This window comes from Branchiostoma belcheri, unplaced genomic scaffold (genome assembly GCF_001625305.1).
Source record: "Branchiostoma belcheri isolate BF01 breed outbred unplaced genomic scaffold, Haploidv18h27 scaffold340, whole genome shotgun sequence".
NCBI classification, from domain to species: Eukaryota; Metazoa; Chordata; class Leptocardii; order Amphioxiformes; family Branchiostomatidae; genus Branchiostoma; species Branchiostoma belcheri.
Genome location: NW_017803955.1, coordinates 25,186 through 36,752, shown reverse-complemented (window position 1 = coordinate 36,752; position 11,567 = coordinate 25,186). Strand labels below are relative to the sequence as shown.

The following is an 11,567-nucleotide window of genomic DNA, read 5'->3' as shown; positions in this document are numbered from 1 at the left end:
CAGTAGCTTACAACTGGGCTAAAAGTTGACCACCACGATGTGCGCATCGTCACAGTTTTTTGGGGGGCAAACCCGTTTGCCATAAAATTTACCAGGGGTCTTTGGCATCAATGTAAAGGCGAAGAAGTGGGCTATCACACTGTGGTATTAGCTAATGGGATCCAGTTGAACAGCAAAAAAGACAAGCACAAATAAAGTGACCAAAATTACTAATGTTTGGAAGGCCGTAGCGCTAGCTGTTATTTTGCAATGCACGAAATATCTACCTGGTTGTACACGGCAAAGCCTGCAGATATGAAAAAAGTATAAACATTATGTAGGTCTGAGGTATTTTTGTTACACTATAGGCAGTTGTTTACACCCATGCAACGGGGTCAAATCGTGACCCGGCAAATGCCGTATCGAAGAGAATAACGCGTTCTACGGTGACCTGCGGTTCGACTGTGCTGTTTGATGATAACACGCAATGCGGCGTGTTATTAATGTCAGAGGTCAACGACCTGCTTCCCAGCGTATCTCGGCCGAATGCCGACGTGGTCCCGCCAGAGGCGGTTAAACTCGCCCTAGAACGGACACATTATTTGACCATTACTGCTCTTTAAGTTGCTGCCACGTAAAAGTTGGTATTGCATATAAAAAAAGAAATATCACTCCGTAATCCATGACCAGGCGAAGTCACATTGAAATCACATTGCGTTCAGACGCAAATCGCGATGCGGGGAAACCGATTCGAAACCACCTCTAGAAGTGGCTTGGGATCGAGGCGCTTTCAATGTGATTTCGGAGCGTTCAGATGGAGCCACTTGAAACCGGCTTCGGGGTAAACCACATGTAAACCGCCTTGGGTGATTCCGTTTAGACACGGCCTCTGATAGCAGCGGGGCTCGCCACGTGCGAACTCACGGTCTCATGAATATTTATCAGATTCGAAAGGAAACAGTGCCATGGTGATCATGCGAACAGCGCGTGATAACATGAATATTAATGTTTCCAAATGTTTCAAAAATAGAGAAGAAAGGGCAACTAACAGTAGATGATAGGTAGTTCATAGTATTATTGTAATGTATAGATTCCTAGAACTTTGCAATAGAATATAGTGTACCAGTATAAAATACTCATGTTTTACATACTGGATATCCTCTTGTGCATTAAGCCCATCTGGGCATGCAATAAAGATTCATATCATTATCATTAATCAGGTTAGAACAAGAGCCTCCCGGAGCCAACTCATGAATATTTACTTAGGTTGGTCGCCCATATATAGATACATGATACGTCAAAAACATTTTGATACGTCAAAAACATTGTTACCAAAATTACAAGCGTCTGTCTCCCCGCTCGAAATCAATTTGTTTGGAAGTAAACACTGGATTGGAAGGCTCACTCGTACAGGTCAGGAAGGGTTTTAGATGTCCCCATCGCTGAGCAGACGGTCATCACACGTGAGGATGTTTTCTTTGGTCATGTGTACATTGAATCATATAAAGGATAGGAAAAGTGGTACACAATCAACCTCTATCTTTAACAACTGGTAACGTTTTCTTTAATACCACAAGAGACGGAGAAGTTATGAGGGAGAAACGCTCCAAAGGTGTAGTTCTGTCGCCCGTCGCGTGATCGGAACAGAGAGAGGCAGAGAGGTAATCTATTTAGAGTGTTGATTCGTAAGGATGGTATACTTTACGAAATCCGTGCACGTAAGTGGTGAGACCAGGAGAACATACAGTTCAGATAATATTATAGGAAAGTAGTTATGCAGCGAAGAGGTGTACCCGGGTAACACACAAAGGTGAGTCAAGGTCAGGTCCTGGACAGAGAAAACAAGCCCTGCCAAATTTCGGCAGTTGTGCTGCAGGTTGACACAGTGACACTCAATTGTATATCGTCCCATTGAATTATGCTCTCAGATGTTTCGGCAATTGGGGAAAAGGCCGGTGGGTGTTTTACCCTTATAAGAAAAATAGCAAGGCCTTGTTCATATGAAACCAGCCCAACCGCGATTCGGGTAACTCACATTCCTCACATCTGGTCCACGTGCCACACACACCTGTGAAACCGTGTCCGAACATAATGCGCTTGAGCTACATTTATTGCTGTTTGATGATAACACGCAAGGCAGCGTGTTATTAATGTCAGAGGTCAACGACCTGCTTGCTGATGCCCCCCTCCCAGCGTATCTCGGCCGAATGCCGACGTGGTCCCGCCAGAGGCGGTGAAGCTCGCCCTAGAACGGACACATTATTTGACCATTACTGCTCTTTAAGTTGCTGCCACGTAAAAGTTGGTATTGCATATAAATAAAGAAATATCACCCCGTAATCCATGACCAGGTGAAGTTACATTGAAATCACATTGCGTTCAGACGCAAACCGCGATGCGGGGAAACCGATTCGAAACCACCTCTAGAAGTGGCTTGGGATCGAGGCGCTTTCAATGTGATTTCGGAGCGTTCAGATGGAGCCACTTGAAACCGGCTTCGGGGGAAACCACATGTAAAGCGCCTTCACTGACTTCATATGAACACGGCCTAAGTCGATGGATACCAGCAAAATGATGACGGATTCGGTTTAGCTGGTGATCGAGGACTGTTTTTCGGACACATTAGAAAAGGTTCATATATATCAGTGAGTTTGAAATAAAATTTGTTCCCGGTCATTTTATTCTATTTAAGTTTTAGTCTTTGAGTGTAGTAAGGGAGATGATGAGTATGGGGATATACTTCCGGATGAAAGTGTAGGAAAGGATAAGGTGACATGCCTTAGCAGTGTGATTAATAAACTAATTACACTGCGCTGTCATTGGTCATCCGTGATAACCTAATTAACCAACGCCATATAAGGCATGCACGCCTTATCACTCTATCCATTTCTTCGGAGACATCCGCAAGACCAAAGAGCAATGTTGGGGCCGTCCCTTAGGTATGGACAATGCGGGATTTCCAGAGCGAAGTCAGGGTCTCGGGTCAGATAGTCTCGGACGCTTCCCACCCGCCCGTTCATCTCAGCAAACAATGCACATTTGCAGGATCTCGGCACTGTCCCATAACTTATGCAGGGTGATCCGATGAATGCGCAGTGTGATTAGTAAACTGTGTTTCTCTGCGTCACGTGATCCCTTCTGAAAAACCTCTGCTGTCGACTGATATGACACGGATGTTGGATAACAACCCTCAGGCACGATCCAGAAACGTGCCGGGGGCAAATCTAAGTCCCTATCTACGCGGAGAATAACGTTACCATAGCTGTGCCTGGGCACTAATTTAATTCTAATTCAATTTAATTTATTTACTTTATGAAGATTTACCACATCTGTGGAAGGATTAACATAACAGGTGGATATCATCTCCGTCTTCAAAGATGCCAAACCTGGGACCAGACTGTAAGGTTTGAACCACTCTTTTCCTCATTTCGATAAGTGTGGTGGGTTCTTTAACGTGCGTAGGGTGTGGCTCTACCAAACACGGGGCCTCCATTTAACGTCCTATCCGAGGGACATCCGTAACCGAAGCTAGGCACTCATTCACACCTGAGTAAAGTGAGGAAAGTTGTGTAAAGTGCCTTTCCCAAGGGCACAAGATCGGCGGCGTCGGGCATGATTCGAACCCTGGACCTTTTGGGTCTGAGGCTGTATCGTTACGCCACACGACCACACATTCTGGCATAGGTACGGTAGTAGTAGTAGTAGTAGTAGTAGTAGTAGTAGTAGTAGTAGTAGTAGTAGTAGCATTAGCAATAGTAGTAGTAGTAGTAGTAGTAGTAGTAGTAGTAGCATTAGCAATAGTAGTAGTAGTAGTAGTAGTAGTAGTAGTAGTAGTAGTAGTAGTAGTAGTAGTAGTAGTAGTAGAAATAAAAGTACGTCAATTAGTGAAGTTGTATAGTAGGGGTTATAACGCCCCTTACAGGGTGGCACTCCATTTCGTTGGCTGACACAAGATGGAGTTTTAGAATTACACTGCCTCACCCCTAAACCAGGGCGTTACGGGTTTGAGGAATGTCAACAACAACCAGAACAGTTACAGTAGATTCAATATTAACCGTTTTACAAATAACATCCCAATTGACCCCGGGGAGTTTATGTAATAAGTAACATAATGTTTGTTCTTGATCAACGTGTTCAAACCTGTAACAAACAAACAACCAGCCATATTTGCGTTTATTCGACCGTTTGTGCCATCCTCTGCAGAGTTTTCAGGGAAAAGTGAACAAATGCTCGCCTCTACCAGGCCCAATACAGCAAACTGTATTCCTTTAGTGGACCAACTCTTCTGGAATGTTATGTATCTAAGTATTTGAATAATTAAATTGCTGGTAGTTTACTCTTTCTGGTCGCTAACGAAGGTTGGTAGAGGCTGAATAAATGCCATGTGACGGTCCTTTTACCCTCATGTTTTATTCAAGCAGTTACTAAATAGCAAATACGTTCGAATTTTGTGCACTTTACTGGTAAAAAGAAGATATGTAAATGGCATGCGCACTTGTTGACGTAAGAAAACTAAGGTGACCCCGTCCAATACAAATACTGTGGGCTGTTTAGAGAGTAACGCTCGAGACACGTCCTCTAAAAAACAACAGCTGCAATGGCGAGTCGCTGGTGTTCGCCGTTTCTTATGATCGTCTCAGTGATGTTTTGTGGAAAGACTTCAGCACAGGGAGGTGGAGAAAACCTGGCCAACATTGCCGCGTGTGACAGGTTCGGTTTAACCTTTCTTCTAAAAGGAGGGCTTCTGAGTGTTTGAGGGAGGGCTGTTGTATCCATAACTGTGCGTTATCCAGCACAATGCTCAGGCAGGGTTCTGGATAGTCCATACGTATCCAGAACCCTGCCTGGGGCATGTCTACGTTCTTCGATACACGGCGACTATGCAGACCCGTACCTGGGACAAATATACGTTATTGGATACAAGGCGACTATTCAGAACTGTTCCTGGGTCAAATGTACGTTCTTGAATACACGGAGACTATCAAGAACCGTGTCCTATGCAAATTTCTGGATACGCTGAGAGTAATACTAGCTATTCCGAACCTTGTCTGGGAAAATCTACGCTCTTGGGTACAAGGAGACTATTCAGAACCCGTACCTTATCCTAAAGCTAGCCCATTCGGGCATAGAAATAGATAGACACGGTTCTGGATACAAAAAGGGATGTTTGTTTCGGCTGATTGCATCTACAGTAGCCTCTCAGCGGTGCCTGCCTGATTAATGACTAATTACTAGTCTAGTTACTACCTTGTAAGGTTTGGTCTATGAACATTGTAATATGTCCTAATCAAAACGATCCTAATCTTAAAGCGATATTATGTAAGGTTTTCACTATTCTCAACGTCATTGTTTTTCTTGCGCTATAAGCCTACCTTGGTTCATAATGACATTTGGGGAGTAAAAGATTAACGTCGTTGCGCCGCAAAAACGTGTTGGAAAACTGCCAGGATACCCGAACAAAAACCGGTGTTTGTTGTCTTCGTCAGAAAGACTATGGAATTGTCCCGCCGTATTGTGGGTTTTAGCGGAATAACTCTTGAAGGCATAATTCAACGTCCATGGTTTTTGATTACCGTTCTTGAGGCCGAAGTCAAGTGCAAGTTTAGGCTTCGTGGGGAGTCCGTACGTCACGTTAGCGCACCTTTTGTGTTTGTGGCTTGTTAGCAGAATAACGTTTGTATATGTAAATTGATGCTTATAATTTTTGGTAGGCAGGTTACTTTTGTTGAGACCAAGGTTAAGTTCGTTAACGGGCTTCGTTGGGGTTTCCTACGTCACTGTAGCGGACCTTTTGTGTTCAGAAATAACGATCTTCCCCGCCAACCTCTGCATGGAGACAGCCGACAGCTGACCATAGCCGGGAACCCCATAATGGGATGGGATCAAATAATGTTACATCGAGGTATGGTTCATTATAACTTCAGCGGGAAGAGGAAAGCTTGGAAATGCGTCAGGTTATTTCATACGGCCACACCGAGTAATTGTTATGGATGATGTCCACTGGAGACCTTAAATTTATCGTGAAAGAGCGATAAAAACACGAAGGGCCGAAAAAACAAGATGCTTAGATTTGGAATATACTAACTGTAGAAATACAACTGTTAGGACATAAATTGAATAAAAAAACGCAGTGTAACAAGTAACAAGTCTTCTATTATATATATAAAAATAAATCAACAAAACAGCAGTAATCGCCCTGTTCTGGTTCTTTCCTTTCATCAGATCTTCTCTTATTATATTTTGCGAAGTGACACTAATACAGTAAGCAGAATTTTTTGTAACAGTTTTTTTTTTCAATAACAGTCCAAAATGAAATAACTTAGGGGGCCTAACACGGGTGAAGGCGCGTGTGTTAAATCTGTGGCGAACCCTTTCAGGGTGCTCCGTAGCATAAAAAAGGAGTACAGAGATCCTTTTGTACGCTAGACCAAACTGATTATCAAAAAAGTAAAGAATACACATGTTCATTTCTCTAGAACAATGTACCTCTGACGAAGACATGGGATCTCCGACCTCTAGTTTACATTATTCTTAGGAGCCTCCTAAAATACAGCGGGCCTGGCGCAACTTATTATCGCGCTGCGCTGCGTCGCCTGGAAAGCGAAATAGCGACGCCAATATGTTGAAAGTTATTGAAAATGACAATCTACATGAGAAAATTTCAATTATCTATATGGACAGTTTTGGCGCAAAGATCTTCTGTAATATCGCGTTAAGGTTTTAACTATCAGAGCAAGACCCTTTGACTTAAATCCGTTTTTTACTGATGTTGTGCTTTCTACGTATCAGCTTTTTATAAAGATATTTCTATTTTTAAAATAGAATTGGGCTAGTTGATGAGTAAAATTGGGGTAATTCCCGATGTTTTCTCCTCAGTGAGATCTACTGTTCAGGACGTCTGTTAGAAGCAGTCCAGAACGCTCATGTTTTCAACGATTCCAAAACATTTGTGGACATGAAAATGAAGACAGAACAAGGTGAGTATCGAAAGTGCATTCTCAATATTCTTCCATTCCTGACACTGCACGAACAGTTGTATTTACCAAAAATGCTTGTAAAGTTTCTTTATTTTGTATAATAGCAGGGGGAGAGGGGAGTTGGGGGAAAAGTTCTCATGATTTGGGTTTGTACATACGTAACGTAGCTAGAGATCGACATAAACGCACGTAAATTGTGTAAATGTACATAGATATTCGACTTACGTTTTTAGCCACACCTCACCGGGTCTAACAGTACAGTTTGTGCCCATTTTGCAAGAATTCTAGGAATTGAACAGGACTTCCCGCGCATGCGTGGTGAACGTCTGCATGATCGTATCCCGAAGTAGATTCCCCGATAGATACCTGTGTATTGGGTATCTATAATAGAGACAATGATCACATATTGGTACCGACATTTGGAGTGGGAATAATGTTTGATGCAATTCATGACAGTCCCTTACATTCATCCGTTTTTAATCTAGTCATTTACTCAACAATTCATTACCGTAACATAACGCTTCTAAAACTCAATTTTTCCTTGCGTTTTCTATTGTGTCCTACCATTTCACTGCGTTCGTTATGATCATTGGGTGGGAATTTGGTCATGTGCTTTCAACATCTTTGTTCTTCATTACGTTGTGTTACATATGCATTATCGTCTGTATTTCCTTTATATTGGAATCGTTTTTGTTGATTTATCCTCTCATTTTCTTTCAAAGTGGTAGCGTAAAAATAAGTCTTAGCTACTTGAGTGTGTTGCCACTTTATGATAATAATGAGATCCTTAATAAAAATGTTTGATGCGTACTAGATGAGATTCTCCGTGCGTTTGACGCGCTGGCGGGGAGCGGTGCTGACATCAGCTCAGCAGAAGTCATGCAGGGGTTCCTGGATCAGTGGTTCGACCCACCGGGGTCCGAGTTCGAGGTGTGGGAGCCGACTGACTGGAGGGACAGGTGTGTATAGTATAGTATAGTGTATTGTTGCTCTCCACCAGTTAAGAGATACGTGTTTATGACGTATTGCGCCCATCTGTATGGCGATTTATTATTTATTTCAAGACGCAAACAATACAATACATAGTGATGATGCACTCAAGCAATATGCTGATATAAAATGCCGATACAAAAATTGTTTTAGAATTGTTATGAAAGTACCTCGTCGATGTAGTACTAGCAAGATGTTCGTTTTCCACTACACTGAGTGTACACTGACACATTTGAAAGTAGGCGGAGGAGGATTTGTTACTCTTTTTTAAAGCGATTATTTTCCTCCGATAACTCCATCATTACTCGCTTACTAAGACCGACGCCTTCTACAGACGCTTTATTCCGTCACAGTTACGGGTTACTATAAGCAGCTAGGTTATTTTTATGTCTTTTTTGTATTCATTAGAGTTTTGCATTATTTTAAGATGTATTGTTTTACCGCTGCTATGGGTATTTTTTTTACCTGAAATAAAGAATAAAGAGTACATTCTGATAGCACGTCGGCAGAACGTTCTGCACCTGCGCGAAACCCGTGCTATGTATTGTGCATAGCACTTCGGCAGAACGGCTCATATAAGGTCGTATTTGCGTGTATAAGTTAAACATCCCGACTGTAGTTTCCAAATGGTGTGTCGGACAAGATATCTGCAACAGGGAAAATTCTGATGCCACGTTGATCAAACATCCAACGAAAACCATGGGGAAAAATCAGGGTTTTTGCGCAGGCCCAGTACGTTCTGCTGAAGTGCTCATTCTGGTAGACATTTTTGTGATGTGTTATCATTTTTTTTCAAACACTATATTGGAGCTATAACATGTTCTCGGTTTATTAACCTGAATAAAGAGAAAGTCAATTCCTCCTCATCAACCTGGCTTTGATGTTGACGTCACTATCGAGGCAGTGACCTTGCGCCTGTTTTTCATAGTCCCAAGTTTTTAGACAACGTGGCAGACAGCAGTCTGAGGGAGTGGGGACGGAAGATCCACGAGCTGTGGAAGAGCCTGGGTAGAAAAGTCAGTACAAAAGATTCTGTTACCGTTTGCTTATTATACTTGTTATTAATTTAGTGAAAGTTAAGAAACATGTGTTTAATTGGTGTGTGCGTGAGAGAGTGTATGCGGGTGGTGTATGGACGCGCACGTGTACGCCTGTATTTGTGCCTGCACGTGTGTAGGCATGTGTGTGTGTGCATTTGCTATTGTGTATTTGCGCGTTGAGTGTTGGCGTGTCTGTTTGTTTATTTGTTTGTTTGTTTGTATGTATGTTGTGTGTGTGTGTTTGTGCCTGTGTTTGTATGTGTATGTGTGGTGTGTAATGGTGTGTACTGCCATGCCATGATGATGACCGTTGCTGTTCTCAGGTAAAGCCTGACGTGCGGGACCGTCCCCATCTCTACTCCATGCTGTACGTGCCGTATCCTGTCATCGTTCCGGGCGGCCGCTTCCGCGAGTTCTACTATTGGTAGGCGCAGTAGGATAAATTTAATCTCCAAGCAGATTCTTGGAGGCAAGGGGAGTCTATATCGGCCGCCTGTAGCCGCTGAGATTCTTGGAGTGACTAATGGTTAAAGGTGGCCAAATTTGTGGCCTGGGAGTGTGTCTGGGGACTTTGGGGACATCTTAGAAATACTCGTGAGGGTTATTTCATTTCATTACGAATGGTCATTGAATTTTTTGGGGATAAGTACCTTATTTAGTGCATGACAATAATTTATGCAAATTTTGATGACGTAATCATGGCGCCATCTTGAGTTATAAGCCACGCCCTCTTATTAGAAAAATTAATTTCCCTGGCCAACGCTTTGGTCACCATATTTTGTTGATAGGTACACATTAGTATATAGCAAAAAAACTGACGCGAGGATTTTTGAATATCTTTAAATGTGGATTTTTGATGGCGGCGATCAGTGTACGATCTTAGTTTAGAAGCTTATGTTTCAAAGAAGACCAGTTTTTGTCGCTTTCCATGAGCAGTTTTTCCACATTTTCATCCTGAAAATGCTGCATATGTCGTAGAGGTTACAGAATGTCCATTCTGAAGCCAAAAAGAGCCGAAATCGCAAGATTTTTGGCCCGCATTCCAAAGGTCCCGATGACTTCCGGTAAAATGCGGGTCAATGAACCTTCAACTTGCTGTAATTAGCATACTGAAGCGTGATTTAGAAAAACAGACCGGGAATACGTCCAGTAAAAAGAACAGCCAAAACAAGGGCGGTGTTTAAAAAACACACCGGCGACGTGAGTATTTTAATAATATAATAGTATAAATTTGTAACCCTTTTGATATAACTTGAGTACAAGGAATTTTTCTTATAACGGATTGTTGTTTTAGTACTACTAGTATTTTAAAATGTGTGTGTTTTTAACACCGTATTGTATGTAGGAAGTTGTATTGTTTGTTTTTGAGGGTGCTAATATGATGCATGCATCAACGAATGAAATGTGTACCCTGAGCTGTAACTCACATTCGTATGGATTTATGTTTGATTATTTAGGAAGTACGTGAGTAAGGTATAGTTATTAGGAAAGAATGGTATCTGACGCAAGTATTACCAAATAAGGATGAAATTTTTAATAGGTATTGCCATATATAATAGACACGGCACGCTACGTGTACACTGAGTGGGTCTCCACCAGAAAGCAGACCGGGCGCTCCTCCAAGGTTCCCCAGATATCTGGCGTCTCCATATTCCACCTAACATGTCTGACTTTCCTCAGCGCCTTCACAAATTCACGGAGGCGCTGAAGGGACTTGTGCAGAGCTACCCCAAGGTCACAGTATGGGACCATAGACGTCTGTGGAGACGCAACCCAAACTACTTTGCGTCTCATGCCCGTAGCCTCATGCTCCCCCGGACCCCTAGGAACCTCGAGGTCCACTCAAGCAGTGGGAATAACCCCCCATTCAAAATCCTGGCTACGGGCATGCGCCTGACGGCTTACACTTGTCCGATCTGGGAAACCTCCAGTATTACAAGAGTGTCCGCGGGGCTTTAGACCGCCAGCTAAAGCACATTTAAAACGTGTTCGCTTGTCCCTTGTGAACCCCTTTCCTTTCTCATTCCGACACAATTTGTGCCCGATTGGCTGGTTTCCCCTTTTCGTTCGCATACGCACGTGGTCTTGGTTTCTTTCACGCAGTTAGGCGGGTTTTGGCCGGGTTTTTGACATGAGACACATGTTAATATATTTGAGACAATCTCTATCCTACATCATGCCTCGCACGTGTTGATACTATGCATGGTTTGTGATACAACAGAATAAAAGGTTGCATATCTCGCCAAACAAGAAATGTCTCTTCTGTTTATTGTGTTAGATTGCACTATATAACTAGCGGTGACCTGGCCCGATAAAAGGCGTAACGTAAACAACCGGAGCTTAGTCTGACGTAAACCTTCGTGGTGTTCACATCGCGGAGAGCTCCGCTGCGTAATACTTCAATATCTAAGGCCCATTGCGCCCCACACATTCAGAGAAACAAGTATGGCATTGTATAATAGTGTATACAATAGTGTATATAATTTACGGGCAGCATCCTTGCACCGACAAGCGATACCCCGACCCGTACGGTGAATGTCGGGTCTGGACACCGTGTAGTAACCGGCATCGCCGTCTCAGT

The 11,567-nt window shown here is 42.9% G+C and overlaps 1 protein-coding gene across 1 annotated transcript in view; it reads left to right on the top strand.

Moving 5' to 3' along the window:
- The first annotated feature begins 4,504 nt into the window (after positions 1–4,504).
- Positions 4,505–11,567, top strand: part of LOC109475680 (trehalase-like) — a 27,956-nt gene continuing 20,893 nt past the window's right edge. The window contains exons 1-5 of the mRNA XM_019776444.1: positions 4,505–4,689; positions 6,856–6,956; positions 7,771–7,915; positions 8,875–8,962; positions 9,310–9,410. Of these exons, the coding sequence (XP_019632003.1) occupies positions 4,577–4,689; positions 6,856–6,956; positions 7,771–7,915; positions 8,875–8,962; positions 9,310–9,410 (548 nt within the window). The 5' untranslated portion in view covers positions 4,505–4,576. The remainder of the gene's footprint in view (positions 4,690–6,855; positions 6,957–7,770; positions 7,916–8,874; positions 8,963–9,309; positions 9,411–11,567) is intronic.